The following is a 15,648-nucleotide window of genomic DNA, read 5'->3' on the forward strand; positions in this document are numbered from 1 at the left end:
TGGTCAATAATGATGCCAAAACGGCAATTTTCGGTCCGTGCGATGCTGCACTCCTTGAGTTTTCTCGTGCTTCAGGTATCCGCCGCTCTGCCTGGCAGGCGAGTTGGATGTTATCGCGGCAAATGGCAAGGTATCAGGATAGGTGATGCTGATGCCTAAGTATATGCGTGTATGAAGGTTGGGCGGCGGCTGGGACGGCAAATACGTGAGGTCGTCACAGTCGCGACACAGACGGCGGCACGCGGGCGCACATGAATACACATTTATCCCACCGCCGTGGCAAAGCAGCGTGCTGTCACGTGTGCATACAGAAACACTCTGTGCTCACGTTCCACTATCACGTGGCTGCATTGCCTTGGCGCTTGTTCTTCTTTAGGTAGCAGGTGTTTGCATTTCCGTTGTGCGTATGAATTATTCCTGCCGGTAGTTCCTTACCACTGAGATGTTCATCACGCTATGCTATGGTGGTCCGTCCTAATGTATGGAGCTGTGTGAAGTGGTGCTGCTGTATGCGGGTCGTCCGTCGAGGGGGATGCGACGCAGCTAGTATTTTGTTTGTGTTTACTTGCCTTCTGTATGTGTTTCTTGATTGCCCGCTTTTCACATGCGTTCGGTGATTGGTGAAGCTAAGCGGTGAAGCTCCTTGTTGTTTCGGCATATTTTTCCTTCGTACTTTTGCTGCCACGCTCTAATCCCCTTTTCCTCCTTTCCTGCCTTGGGCATTTTAACTCGTTATCTCTTTTAACCTATTTCCGAGTCTGAGACAACGCGCTCGGCCTCCTTCTTTTCCTAGTCCTAGCTATAGCCTTCTAGAAGATCTTTTTCATTCCCGGGTCCCATGGTGCTTCCTAGGGAGGCGGACAGGCCTGTCCACCTTGGTGGTAGCTGCCGTACACAGTGCGGCACACATATCGTCTACAAATACGCGCTAAGGCGTTCCACCAGCAGCATCTTGAGAGGCCTTTTCAGCGGCCAGCTATTACAGCTTTCCGACATACATCTCTCCTGCTGTTCACGTATCGCTCTTCTCCTCTGGCGGTGCAGTTGGTCCTTACTTGGGTTTGTTTACCCGGTTAGGGAAGGTATTAATGGGGCAAATGACACATTAGGTACATAATTTCCGTACATGCAGCATGAACTGTGTCTCCGTAAAGTGTGTTAGCTTGTAGCAGCTGCTTTATATGTGGCAGTCAATGTAGATTTCCTTGGTTGCTTTTGGATTGGCGACGCTTTTTGATTAAAGTAGGTGCGGTGCGTGCTGTACGGCACTGCGCAGGAAGTTCCATTGATGCATATGATGTGACACCTATATCGCGCTGATTGTATCAAGCGTTAGTTTGGGATTAAGCCTCGTCCATGTAAACAGTTTGCGGGGCTCCATCAGTTAACAAGTGCGGTGGCAACGTGAAAGGTTTCCAGCTGGCGCTGTGACAGCGCAGTACTGTACGCTAGAAGGCGGCATGGGTTCCAAGCTGGCGGCAAGCATGCATTCCCCATGCATTCCCCTGCCCATACCCTGGAACAGCAAGGTGGTGGATGACTGAAATGCTTTACACCCCCCTCCCAAAAATTCATACCTGTTCCTGTAAAAACACCGCATACATACTGCCCCCTTCATCTGCTGTTGTAAGGCTTAATTTATTGAGGTGTATTGAAAATAAAGTAGTAAGCGGAGTGTGCATAGAAGTGAAAGTCGGCTGCTGGAAGGTGGCTAGCGGAGTGATAGAGACTGGAGTGGGCAGAGGAGGGCGAGATAACACAGTGTGGCGTCCTGGGCGGCCCTTAAGTTCGGTTGTCACAAAACGAGAATAAAAAGCTTCAAGTTGCATCTAATCATTTCGGCGCATCCATCCACTGCCTGAGCGCAGCTGGAAGATTGCCGCGTTCCGTCACTCCGCTATCCATGGCTGTCTGTAGTAGCTGTCGTACAGTACGGCGTACACCATCTAGTACATATACGCGCTACCCAGCATCTCGAGAGGCCTTTTCGGCGGCCAGCTATTACACAGTCGCAGACGAAGGAAATGCCGGCTATGCTAAAAGCACTTCAACTAGTAGGCTGCTTCGAACACCTGATGAGCTTTGATGGGTCATGGTACAACGTACATTGGAGCATGCCGAAGCGGGGGCTTTACCAGTTTATTACCGCACGTACAACAACAAAACCAGCAGGTATGATATAGTGGTATAGCTTCACCAGCGGTCCCCTTTCCCGAGGCAGTTCCCTGCTCTCCCCTGCGAGAGGGGCACCCTAATCCATTCACCCCATCCGACTTCAGAATGTATTCGTTGGGTTCAGCAACTCACCACCAGCATCCAACCAAATCTAGCGGATCAACGTCGCCTCAACTTAGTTCCTGGTTAGCTCGCAAGCAGGTATGTATATATGTATGTAACCACTACGCACTTAGCTCTCCCCCAGGTTTGCGATCACGCACGGCCCCATCCCGGAGGACATGAGCAGCACCAAATGATTGCCGTACAGCTACGGTCTGAGCTTCACCAGCTTTGCGATGCATTTAGCGCGGCTTAACTTAACTGCGCCAACAGTGCCATAATAATGTATAATGCGGTGGCATTCCCTTCAATTCGTGCGAACGGTTCATTGCATGTAAAGCGTGATGGATATCTTGGCTAGCAACAGAGGAGCTGCAAAAGCAGTATGAAGAGAAATGCAATCGTGGCCATTCATGGCGGTGATAAGGGAGAAAGGGACGGACAGTGCTGTGGATTACAATATACAACGCTACCGTTTGCAACTCCTTACAGGCAATCAACAGATCTAGTTATATTCGGCGCCGCGGCGCCAACGTCCGTCAACGAAAACGGCAATAACCACCATGAAACTACCCCGACAACTGTAACGAGCCGACGTGGAAGGTGGCACTTGCTTGAAGACTACCTTTAGTTATATCACGACTACAACTGCTACAGAAAAGGTCCCCGTGGGATGGTTGCACCCAAAGGATAACCAGCGATTGCGGAGCCCGTCACCTCCCGTTCAGCAGAAACCGCTGCAGCTGAAATGCGATCCCAAGATAAAACTGAGATAACTGCTTGATACCAATTGTTACATCATGAATAAAAAACTGCTACAGAAAAGTACCGTTCGGCAGGTGTAATCATCCTGATATGCCCAGATTACAACACCTTGCGTGCCATCACAGAAAGCCATCGGAAACCCCCGCAACAGAGGAATCATTGATCCGCCGCCGGTCATCAAACGAGGTGCGTTTTCATCCGTTCGACCCGTTGTGTGTAGCAGTGCTGTTGTTCAAGTTCAATTATGTTTAGAGCATGGATACACATGCATACACTTCTGCACATACGTGGAAGTGTAGCAAATAATGTACCGATGCTGTACACATGTACGACTAATAAGGCCAGCCAACGCCTTCGCTTCGGGGCTATCACCCGCCTTTTAGATAGGACGGCTCTTTCACCGCGATATGCGCATGGCATGCCGTGTCCCAGCCATTTCCTTGGCCCCAACCACACCGCACCAATCATTCACTAACTAACAACTAACAAGCAGCAAGACAACAGCAATGAAACCATCCATGCTGTGCTTTCCTGCCTATCGTCCATGACCTAAGATCGAAATCCCATCACCTTCAGCTCTTCACACAACCGGGAAGTTTATGTGAAGTAGTGGCACGCACCGCGGCCTTCGTCTTCCTCGCGCCCTTAAGTACAAGCATGCTCATGCAAGGGGCCTCTTCTGGATCCAAGCTTCCCAGCTTTCACGCCACGTGGTTGTGTATAATATGGTAAATACATGGCACGCGAGGGTTTTTCCAGCGCAGGAAATTTGCTGGCTCCAAAGATACAGCCGTTGCACAAGCAGAGGCCCATACATAGAGAACCAATGCGCCTTCAGCGTATATGAAAAATACAAATATGCCAGTGGTCCTGATACTGGTCATGCACAACAATATTGATGCAAGACGGATAAACGCTGCTGCAGCCAACATGCATGCGGATGCGAGAACGAAAAAACACGGTATACATAGCCGTAAGTACGTACAAAGGAATATGGCAAGTAGCAGAAAATAAAAAAGGGTGCACGACACGTAAGAAAGTAAGAACGGAATAAAGAGCGAGGAAAGAGAAAATGATGGACACAAGCTTCGTTCCCTCGGGAGCTGAAACCCCAAAACCCCACAAGGTAACACACACATGCATGAAGACGAAATATAAACAGAAATGTATAGATACGCGGCCGACGGTGCTGCTCCATCGACCGTGTTGCCTTACGGCAAGGCCACAGGCCACGAACGTCGTGATGCTAGAGCTCCTGCAAAACCATATCACTCAAAATCAGCGCTCTCCACCAAGCTACCCACATGTCACACAGCGCGTGGAGAAATCAACAGCACCTGGTGCCCGAGATGCGCAGTTCGTTGGCGAATCCATCCATGGTGGGACGGCAGCATTGGCGGCACCCGGAAATAGCCTTCAGGCCTCACACGTACCCCAGCAGACAGAGGCCCGGCAATTCTATAATGGGTCTCTCCACTAAGACAGGACGGAGAACGTCGTAATGACGGCACTGGATCCCTTTTGAGCGCGAGCAATCACAAACGCAAGTGTAAAGAACATACGTAGCAGTTAACAGCAGCTTAAACAAGGGAAAACAACTCTAGCTCTTAAAGTAAAGGGGGAACCGATATTCATTAGGCGTGCAGGACACAGCAGGACCGGACTTTATTTAAGTCTGACAGCGCCGTAAAACTCCTGCTGCGGCAAAAACCTGATGCAACTGGCTGGCTGCAAAGACTGGCCGTGTTTCAATGTCCTTAATATCCGTCGTCTTGAACATCCAGAGGGCCATCGGTTTTTCCCCCTTACCGCTATCCACTCCCAAGTGGACATATGTACATGTATACATAGTGTACATACATACATACATACATACATAGCGCACCCTATCCCGGCCGTTGTGAAGGTGGCGCATTCATTTTCGCCGGCGGCTTTGGGCTTGAGGGCCGTTTTCGCGGGGCCAGAAACCTTGGTGAGGGCACTGCTAGCGGCGAATCCATTGGTAGCGGGCGCAATACCGTCGTCAGCAGCGGTGGCCGCTTGGGGTTTGGCGGCCGAGGCATCGGCGGGCGCGGCGGTGCCGGAGATGGCGACCGAGGTGGCCGCCACGATGGCGGCGGCGCTCTTGAACGTTGGGGCGGCGGCGGCGATGGCGGCCTGCAGAGCGGTGCCCGTAAAAAGCGCGCGGGGGCATCTTCAGCGGGGGGAAAGACGGAAATGCATAGACCCGAGATGGCAACCGCACTGTCATTGCGTACATAGTAACTGTAACCTCTACACATCCATCCCGGAAGCTTTTTGTGGAACATTCATTATCCGGCCGTGGGCGACTTATTCCAACATCATGCGGCTCATATCCTAAGCAGGAAACCCCAACGGGTGCTACATAATACGATATCCCATGTATATCTCAGCGACTGGCATTAATACAACTTCTGACAACTGTAGTGGAGCTCCTATTAACATGTATGCATGCCATTTTGCGTAGACGTCAACATCTATCACTTACGAGGCATCACGATAGTCATAGTCGCCTGTTCGGGCACTGGAGCTGGTGCCATCTACGGTGGTGATACTATCATAGCATTCGCTCGCATAGGCTTGGTAGCGGCATAGCGACACGGTGATGTAGGAGCCGTCCTGTTGGAGGTCTGCGCAGTGGAAGGGACGAGTGACCAACAGGGATTTGTGACAGAGCGGTGGTATTTATTGCGGTGCGGTGCGGGGTGCACGCGTCCTGCGGCTGCTGGTGCATTACAATAATGTCTGGTTTGGGGTTCATCAATTGCCTCTTCCCATTTGACTGCTAGGTAACTACTACCCAACGCCGCTTACCGCCTGTCACCACAAGCAGGTTGTAGACCACCAAGTTCACCATGCTGTTCTTGGCGATGGCGGAGATGATATTGATTCTTGGATCGCCCTTTGCCCAGAAGTCGTTGTCGATGGTTTTGTCCAGTTCATGGACGCTAATCTGCGGGGTGGGCAGGGCCGCGGCCGGACATACGGTGCAACCAATCCGATGTTTGCAGTCAGGACAATCATCAGCTGCACGATCCGCCCGCTCAGGAATGTGCATGAAAAGTTTACGGGAACACCCACGCGGTTGGATTACATACACCCGGAGAGAGCGCTGTGTTACAAGTTACAAGTGCCGCACGAGTGCGGGGGTTTCCGTCAGAGCCGGGAGGCCATGGAGTATATATATGCTATAGGATAGGATAGGATAGAACAGGATAGGATAGGCACTACTGGTAACGACTGGTAACGCGCGACCATTGCCCCCGGGAGATTCCGGGAATCGAGACCTATCAAGGTCGAAAAATCCTTTCGATGGTGGAAGGTATTGCGCCCCTAGTTGATGAACGGTGGTGACCTGGGATAAAGTTGACTTGCGAGCCGACCAGGAATGGAGTTGGGCCGCTGTCGACCCGGCAGATTCCGTTGGATGCTGGTGGTGGGTGCGGAACCTGATCGATCCACTGAGAAGTTGACTAGGGTGACTGGATGAGGGTGGCCCGAGGGTGGCCCGAAATACCGGGGAAGGCAGGGTTTCGCAGGGTAGCTGCCACGGGTGAAGATATACCCCCGTTTCACACATCATATATTGTGTGAGCAGTGCTAAGTTGCTAGCGAACCGGGCGGGGCATGCTGAACCCTTTCCCTGGAGTATTGGGGGAATTATACCGTTTGAACCCGCGCTAGCTGGTGCCCGGAGGTCAGTGGATTTCTTGGAAACAACCTCCGCTGAGTCCTACTAAAAGGTTCACCCCCGCCGTCCCCGGCAGGCTTTAGGAGTGTTTCCGCCCTGCAGTACACTGTACTAAACTGGAGCATCTGCCAGGAAGGGAGAGGGTCCAACATAATCCTCACCTTGCGGTCGTAGGAAGGATCCAAATCCTCATCACCCGCCACCGCCCTCCGCAGCGCTATGTAGAGGTTTCTGCAACGACGATACGCCGGCGGACGGGAGCAGGGCAGGTTGGGACGGGGCGGCAGGACACATGCTTATGGACTTGGCCATATGTGCGCTGGGGGCATCCGACCGGTCTACCATCAGGCCCATCCTTCGTCATGTTCCCTCGCCCATTATGCCCTTAACCGCCCAGGCAAGTGCAGCGATGGCTGGACTTTCCAGTTCCGGCTCACCCCGACCATGGCTCTCGTCTGGAAGGATAGCCAGCGTAGGAACATAGAATACGAAAAAGATAGCCAGCAACTACACAATAATTCACACATAGAGAAGTCATGGCTACTGGCCTGCCGGCGAAGAGACCGTGCGTGCGTGCAACAATCAATCGAACCAGTGTATTAGTGCCTCGATAGTAATTTCCAGCAAAATTGCGTCCACACATCCATGCGCGTGCAGGCCCTAACATAGAGCTTGTCAAACCAACCCCCGCACCGACAGGTACAGACAGCATGAACCGATGAGCACTAACGACTCACTTTCTATACGACACGCCCTGCCAGTCAGGCCTTATCTTAATCACGTTCCTGCCGGGCCCCAAGGAGGTCGCTGGAAGGATGTAGCTCTTGAAAGTGGCGGGGATGAAGCTGGTTGAGTTAAGCAGGTCCAATACGGTCGTCCAGCCCAGGCGCCAAAGCTCTGGGGCTGAGGGGCAGCTGTTGCCGCTGCCCATGGAGGTGGAGGTGTCGCCGTACTCGTAGCCATCTTTCCAACCGTGATATATGCCATAGTTGTGCAGCATCTCCTGGAGTACTGTGCCCTTGTTGAAGATGCCCTGGGGGCCAGAAAGTGGCAATGCAGGCCAAGGTGGGGTTACGGGTTCTATCTGCTCGCCTTGTCACCTGGCTGTCCTGCTGTCGCTTGAGTAACGATGACATACTGCCACCTAGCGGATCGGATCAAGCAAGCAATGCATCATACCATGTTGCGACCATTACTTCTGTCATCACTACCGCCACTGCTTCAAGGCTGGTACACTGCCAGTGGTGCAGCTGCCAGATTATACTTTGCGATAGGCTGTCATAAGGAAATTGCCGCCGGTTAGAGTTGTGCGACGGTTGTGGCTCAACCGTTAGATTGGCCAGTTAGACGTCGTAACCTCCAGCTGGGCCCAACGGCTCAGCGACCCAACCGCAAAACTGGCCCGACGGTGCAGCCACTAACCGGGCCCAATGCTTTAAACGCAAGATCGATCCCATTGGCCCACTCACCCATGTCATGCTTTTGGCACCCGCTGAAACTCCTTAAACACGCGATGGATGCATAACCTACGATGGACCCCCTACAACTATATCTTAAACTCTGGCCTCAGACGGGCTCAAATTGCTGAGGTGTACCGTACACCGTGCTTGCCGTACACGCACATCGAGGCTCGGTGAATACCAGGTGTTGCTCCCCGGGAGATCCGCCAGGCCCACCCAGCGACAAGCGTCGATATTTGCGGGCATGACAAAGCTGTAGCGGTCGAAGGACTCCACAAACGCTGTATCGCGAAAAGACGGTGGTTTGGGCACACAGCAGGCGGGTTGTGCGATCGGAAAATAAGAGTTCTGCTAACAGGAGAGTGTAAGAGTAGAGAAAGAGGGTAAGAGGATAGCAGATTGCAGGTAGGGAACAAGGCGAGGGGTTTTGACAATGCTGCGTTAGGATGCAATTACGGTATGCTGCTGCTATACGTATTGAGATCCGATTTGGTCAGCCTGGAAAGGTGGTTAGGCATGGCCTAAGCAGGGCAGGGCCAGCCGCAGCAGCACAAGCCGCAGCAGGGGCGGAGGGTCAACGTCGTGGCGGAAGAGGTTCCGCGCATGGAGAGGTTTAAACAGCAGACCTTCATCAAGGACACGACGTTAACGATACGCGGTTCCGCTTGCTTGGGTACACATGCACTGGACCGCACGCACAGCGTAAACATGCACGTATGGGCACTCGTTACACCTCTCGAGGTAACGCAACTGAGGTGTAACACACACACACGCACACACGCACACACACACACACACACACACACACACACACACACACACACACACACACACACACACACACACACTCTTACATACATGCGCGACACTATCTCGGCAGTTCAACCCTCTATGCCATTCCATGGCTCTGGCGAGACATGCAAGTCCCGTCTCCCCTGCCTAGCAACTTGAAAGGCCATGTCAGTATGTGAGTCCCTTTCTCTCCCTGTCCTCAGCCACAGGGCCGCTGATCGGCGAAGGCCATGGCTATGTCCCTTGAAACTGTCCGACAAGTGACCATACTATTTAATGGAGCACACTGAAGCACGGGGCGCCGTACATTACTCACACTTTCCGTGCAGGTTCGTGGCCACAGTCGTGGCCGCAAATGCCACCGCGTCCTCGCTGCACTGCAAGATTGCAGTGCTGCAATTTATTGTTGTCCCAATGACCTATCGAAAAAGAGTTGGAAAAGGGCATGTGGTCCCCGTCACGGCGACAGAAATGATGAACGCTTTAAAGGGACAAAATACCCCGGCGGTGGAGCAAATTGAGACACCCGAAGCGGGACACCCGGAGGAGGGGCCCCTCCCAGCGGAGTAGCTGGCAGTCTGCCCCACAATCCGGATCCGGGTTCTTTGGCCCTGGACCCTGAACGCGGAACCAACGGCTGGCTGGCAGTCTGGCCCACCCCGAAGTGATGGCTTTTGTAAATGCCATATCCCCGTCAGCAGGGGTCACTGAAAATGAGAACATATATAAGCTTCTAACAGTAAATAAATCCCCCCATGAAATTCGCAAGCTTGCACAACCCAGCACTTGAACGTTTTCCGGGTTGCGCCAACGCACCGTCACGCTATCCGGATCCGAAGCGAACACCAGCTTGCCGTAGCTGCAGTTACGCAAGAAGCTGGCGTAACCAAACCTTGATGACGTGTACGCCTGCCGTACCAGCCCTACCTGTACGGCACAGGTTAAGAAGTTAATACACTTGGGCGGAGGTCCGGATTCGGCCCATGCAGTGCGGGGCTCGCAGTGTGCAACGATTGATGGTCCTTTTGGATTTACTATTAACGACCTGTAACGGTATTTGTTCACTCACGAGAGCTGCTGAGCTGTCTTGCGCCCAGGGGAAACCACTCACGATCCCTGCAGTTTCCAGGCTACGTTAGCATTGCGTAAAGAAATGTCACCGTAGAGAAGACACAATACGGCCTTTGGTAAGGTTTTGGATTTGTAATGGACGAGCTGTAACCGGTAGGTGACGCATGCGCGACGCGCACGCACACGAGCATTTCTGTTTCGTTTTCACAACGCTCGAATCCAGTGTGACATGATTGATTCATGGGAATGTGTCGCCTCTCCCTCCAGGCCTTTTCCCGCAACGCAATTCACTACGTGTGTTTGGGTGCCGTTTGCATGATACTCGTTCCATCTCACTCAGTCCAGCTGCCTATACAAGTTACAAGTTACAAGTGCCGCACGAGTGCGGGGGGTGTCCGTCAAAGCCGGGAGGCCATGGACTATATGTATTGAAAGTTGATTACACCGTACGACCGACGGCGGTTTGGGTCCTGCCAACTAGACCCCTCCTCATCCAGTCACCCAACATCCGTAGAGACAGATCAGCCACCATCACCATCTCAGCATGCGAAACTTAGTCCATCAACTAGACCTCATCTCCACACCTCAGCAGCGTTAGTAAACCTAGACCTCCCGAACAATGTCGGGGGTCTGACCAGGAATATGTATGGTTGAAAGGCTCCGTATATGTATGGTTGAAAGGCTCCGTACGGAAATCGGCAGGATAATCCATTCAAAAAGATAAGGATTTATGATTGCAACATGACGTGTCCAATTCCGCGTTTGACGTTTGACGTTTGTGTTACAAGCTTCGAGCTTGTACGGTCCAAACGAGCCAAGAGGCTCATGAACCGCCGAACTGGAAACAAGAACATATAAAGGTAGTAAATTAACCTTACTGTAAAAACATATTTAATCATCAATTCCGCGTCCTAGTACAAATACAGTTACAGTTTAAGTGTCAGCACAAATTCAGAGAGCGCAGCTTGAACAGATCAGCTTTGCAGTAGGACTCGAGTCCAAGCCCGGATTATATTCCCAGCTCGAAATGCGAGCCAGAAACATACAAACGCGTGATGGTGGGCGATTTCAGGGTTTCGGTTTTGGTAACTCGGACATGAACCGCATGACCGTATTATATATCTACGAACACAAATATCCCACAAAATGCGGATGACCAGCAGCGATCCCCACGCCTATCATCCCTGGTTCCCTTAATACACGCCTTAATGGTCCTCCGGGAATAAACCTTGCTTTTTTAACTTCAATTTAATGATACAGACGTGCAGGGTAAGGTTGCAGCCTTGGCACCGGAATACAAATGCACCCACCGGAGCTCCTTGTTTGACGCAGCTACCGGTGACGTTGACCACCATTACCAGCAGCCGCACCTCCAGGTCCGCGGATACGACGGGGGCAGCCAGCCTGGTGATTTCGGCATTGGCGATGTTGACACAGGAGGTGGCATCGCTGCTGCCGACAGCGGAGGTGCAATCCTGGAGCGTGATATGGACACAAGGAATGAAGACAGGGGGGGCCCCCCCCAGAAGCGGCGCAGCTCAGTAAGGGACGCCTAGTACGTGACGCTAATTACGTACAATTGCTTGAATGCTTTGCCCAACGGGTAATGATAACCGTGCGCGACGGGAAAACCGACAAGTAGGGCGGGGCAGCTGACGTTGTGATAGAAATGTTTTGTCGATGCCACAGTCGTATGACGCAACACAGGTTCCCAGTCGCGTGGACAAGATCCCCCACAACTAATGAGCTGAAACATCAAAGCAAATGGCGGTCTACATCAAGTTTCACGGGCACGACAAAAAATCATTATAGCGGCGGGAGCAACCGCGGCGAAATTTTGGCGGGTATTATGGCCTGGTGAGGGGGCTCCACTCCTGGCACTTGTAGCACCTTGGCTTGCCGTGGCAACTTGCACGCCATGGCTTGCCGTGGCAACTTGCACGCCATTTTTGGTGGCTGTACGCCGGCCCCGATAGCTATTGCGGCCCAGCGAGCAAGCTGGCGGACTTGGTGTACATTTTAACGCGTCGCTTCGGCCCAGGCACCTACCTAGCTTGCACTCTCTTGTCATCAAAATATTGATAGTAACGTGAATCTATTAAGTCTATCCCGCAAATCAGAATGTTCTCACATGTGCAAATCAGAATGTTCTCACATGTCACGTAGAAAGCCTTCCTTATCCTCATCCTTTCTTATACGGCTGGGCCCGTCCCTGCTGGGCATGGGCCTCGAATTGGAGACCTACCAGGGCCATGAAACTTCCCGGAGGTATAGGAGCCCTGGTGGGATCCGTCGGCTGTCGGGGCAACGAAAAGACCTCTCCACTTGCCGACACAAGCTTCCAGTTGTATCCCACGTGGGAATGCCTGAGTACCAGCGTGCCCTGCGGCCGGGACAGGTGCACACGCACGGCTGAAACAGCCATCTCACTGGCTGGCGAGGGGCTGGTGTTGATGGCGGGCGGGTGCAACCGTGCACCATGGAGGGTGGCGGGTGGCGGGTGGTGGTTCGCATACAGGCAACCTGCCTTGCATGGAGTGGCTCCGGATCTCGAGTACCATGGTGGTTCGATAACATAAGACCGCAACACTCCTCAGTATGCTGTCTAAGGAAAAGGCCTGTCACGCCAAGGGTGGCCAAACAGCGAGCCTGCAGGCAGGCCATGCGCAAATGCTGACGATTTCATTTTGAATGCAGTGGGCCGATAGGTGTACAGAGAGCCATCGCAGCCAGATTTTTAAACAGAAGAGCTCCAGGGGCTGTTTAAAGACCTAAAAAGTACAGACAGGATTTAAATATTGACAACTAGAGGGGACTTCCCGTGAGGATCGGGTCAAAGACCTAGTTCGCGGAAGAAGGTCAAATCGGAGTTGGATTGGAGGTTGGAGACGACCTCTTACAGCGTGATATCCAAGAAAGGGGCCTGGCTGTGGGTTGCGACGAATTCTTACTGTCCGGCGAGAGACGCGAGGAGATAACAAAGGGGGTTAGTATCCCGATTTTGTCAACGTGCGCGAGCAGGGCTTAATTGTATGCTTGTATTGCTGTTGCGGAAGTACCCATACGGTACAGCACTTCGCCGTTGCTGTACCTTGAGGCGCGTTGTGGCGGTGAAGCTTGTCGTTGCAGCCTCTGACATGCCTGTGCGAGCACAGAAAGGTAACATACTCTCAGACGTCGCACTTGCCATGTGCCATGAGTTACACATTACCGTCCCCCCCCGGGCCCTCCACAGGCCCCCAAACGGAAGACGTGTTCGCTATAGATCATAATACGTTGGAAACACCTTTTCAGCCTCAGTCGGGCTAATGGCCGGCCCTCTCGCCAAAATGTCTTTGCTCGCCAGGTACGCACCCTTCCAAGTAATTGCTAAAAGCAGCAGCACCAAGAGATCCCGAAATGATAATCTTGTATAGCTTCTCTTTTTTCGGAAGCGTAAATAGGGACGGTGCGGCGTAAAGGCTACGATGCGAGCATCTGTCGGGGACAGCGAAGCTCGGCCGCTGCACCCCATGTCTCAGAGCACGTTGAAATCTCTTGTGTAAACACCCTGGACTTGCAACCTGCGTCACAAATCGTAGTTTACTGTGCCAATCTGGACCCGCAACCGGTGTGCCTTCCGTCGCACTTTGCATCCAACCTTTGACAGATGCGGTAATTGGATGCACTACACATCATATCTCGCAAAATATATGAGACTCCCGATGGGAAATCTGTTTGCATTATCGTCATTTGGCACTGCATTACCTTCCAGGTCTTGGCCCTATTTCCGTATGCTCAGCCACATCTGACGACAGGAATAATGATCATTGTCATGCTATGTAGTTTCATACTAACGGCCGGGCAGGACGTGTTGCATGTGGGCGCTAACGCCCACAGCGGATTGAGACAGAATGGCTCCCATAACTGTTAGCAAGCCATAGTAGCAACCATTCATTAGGCCTAGTATATCCGCTTGGTTCTTAAGGTGCGTTAGCTCCACCAGTGGGAGCCGATGCGCCGCTTGAATCCAAAGTACGGTAACGAAGTACTTTTGACGTACTAGCTGAAGTGGAGGGTCTCTAAATAAGCCACCAGCGCCCAGATTCAACAAAATATAAAATCAAACTAATCATATCGTCCCACCCAGTTCAGCACAACGCAAGACTAAAGGCAGGCGGAGCGCTTACTTAATGCGGCCATAGAGTTGTTGCGCTTTCGCCGCCTTTCTAAATAGTTTTGTGCTCGTTATAATATTTTATTCAAGGAGCGCTCGTCTATACTTTTTTCCAAGCCCATATACGTGACGACAAATGCCAGAAAAGCGGGGTGGTTTACGAACGTACGTATAAGTGTAATGTTTTAGGTTACCCGATCATCAGTTGCGCATCTCTCTACCCTTAATTAATGGTTTGTCAGTCCACTTCTTAGTTCCATGCTCTAACTGCCATGCCGACCGAAGAATGAGGCGACCAGGGCTGGCTTGAATGGGCTAACATAAAGGATGAAGGCCAGGAAAGAAAATGTCCACAGAAAATTATAATAATGCTCTCGTTTTACAGCATCTCGGTGGATGCTCATCGCTTCAATTCTCGCGGTAGTGCAACCTCTCAGGAGGAAGCCGCATACAGATGCCAGTGTTAAAAGACGACATTTCAATCCTGGCATTATAAACTAATCATTTGATGCAGCTTTGCAGCTGATTGCCTGCTGTTAAGGGAGAGCTGAATGGTAACTAATCCCGTGCGACGCGTTATATCTGCAACAGCAGCAGAGCCTTCTACCGTTCCACGTTCCTGAACGAACATACAGAAAACAACGTGGGCATCGGCATTGCCGCTACCCTACAAATACAGGATTTCAATCAAACTCCTTCATGTCCATTTTAGGCTGAACTTTGTTGCGTTATGGAGTGTTCACAAAGGTCGCTATGGAGTGTATCAATGGCTCGACACTGAACAATTGCAGATGTTGCATGCACCCGCAACAGGCGAGACGCTCACCTCATTCGTAGCGAGAAATGCTCAGTTGCAAAAACTGCGCAACGGCACCACGGGCGTTTTGAAGTTGAAATTGCAGCGCATGTACAAGGCTTGGCCAGGCAATCCCGGAAATAGTAGTCGCGGCCGACCCGTTATTACGGCCCAGTTAGGGGATGTTTTGCGGTTGTCCCACGCCGATTTGAACATCTAAAAGCGTCCATAGTTCAGATTGGTGATATGTAGATGCATGAGTAATTGACAAACAGCCTTTTCGGTGCTACAGTCCCACACAGTAATCCTCACCTTGGTCGATGGCTTCAGAGCCTGCCATTGTCAGTCAACATAAGCAGCCAATATATGTAGGGCTTTAAGGACAGGGCTTGTCCACATAGCTGCATGAAAAAATCGCCCGGTGCAGTTTTCCTTGTTAAGCGGATGGAGAGAGCTTCTCCATGAAGCCCAAGTACGGCCGCCGCTGACACACATGCTCTCAGCAACATCCCTCTAGTCAAGAAAACTAAGCTTTGAATATTCCGTTGCACTTGCGCTGTTGCACTTGCGCCGTTGCGCCTGGCGCCCGTCTCGCCGTCGGATGCATGTAGACCACTGG

The 15,648-nt window shown here is 51.9% G+C and overlaps 1 protein-coding gene across 1 annotated transcript; it reads right to left on the reverse strand.

The window, feature by feature from the left end:
- Positions 1–1,711: 1,711 nt before the first annotated feature.
- Positions 1,712–13,978, reverse strand: VOLCADRAFT_104133 (uncharacterized protein; the record flags this gene model as incomplete). Its single annotated transcript, XM_002949005.1, has 15 exons — positions 13,825–13,978; positions 13,432–13,640; positions 13,169–13,218; positions 12,323–12,460; positions 11,388–11,552; positions 9,823–9,933; positions 9,323–9,425; positions 8,377–8,495; positions 7,492–7,787; positions 7,192–7,302; positions 6,916–6,985; positions 5,878–6,016; positions 5,552–5,693; positions 4,852–5,236; positions 1,712–1,729 (listed from the first exon to the last, which is right to left on the reverse strand). Exons 2-15 carry the CDS (start codon positions 13,589–13,591, stop codon positions 1,712–1,714), a joined length of 2,007 nt encoding a protein of 668 aa, XP_002949051.1. The 5' UTR covers positions 13,592–13,640; positions 13,825–13,978.
- Between the last annotated feature and the right edge of the window lie 1,670 nt (positions 13,979–15,648).

The sequence above is a fragment of the Volvox carteri genome, assembly GCF_000143455.1.
Source record: "Volvox carteri f. nagariensis unplaced genomic scaffold VOLCAscaffold_12, whole genome shotgun sequence".
Taxonomy (NCBI): domain Eukaryota; kingdom Viridiplantae; phylum Chlorophyta; class Chlorophyceae; order Chlamydomonadales; family Volvocaceae; genus Volvox; species Volvox carteri.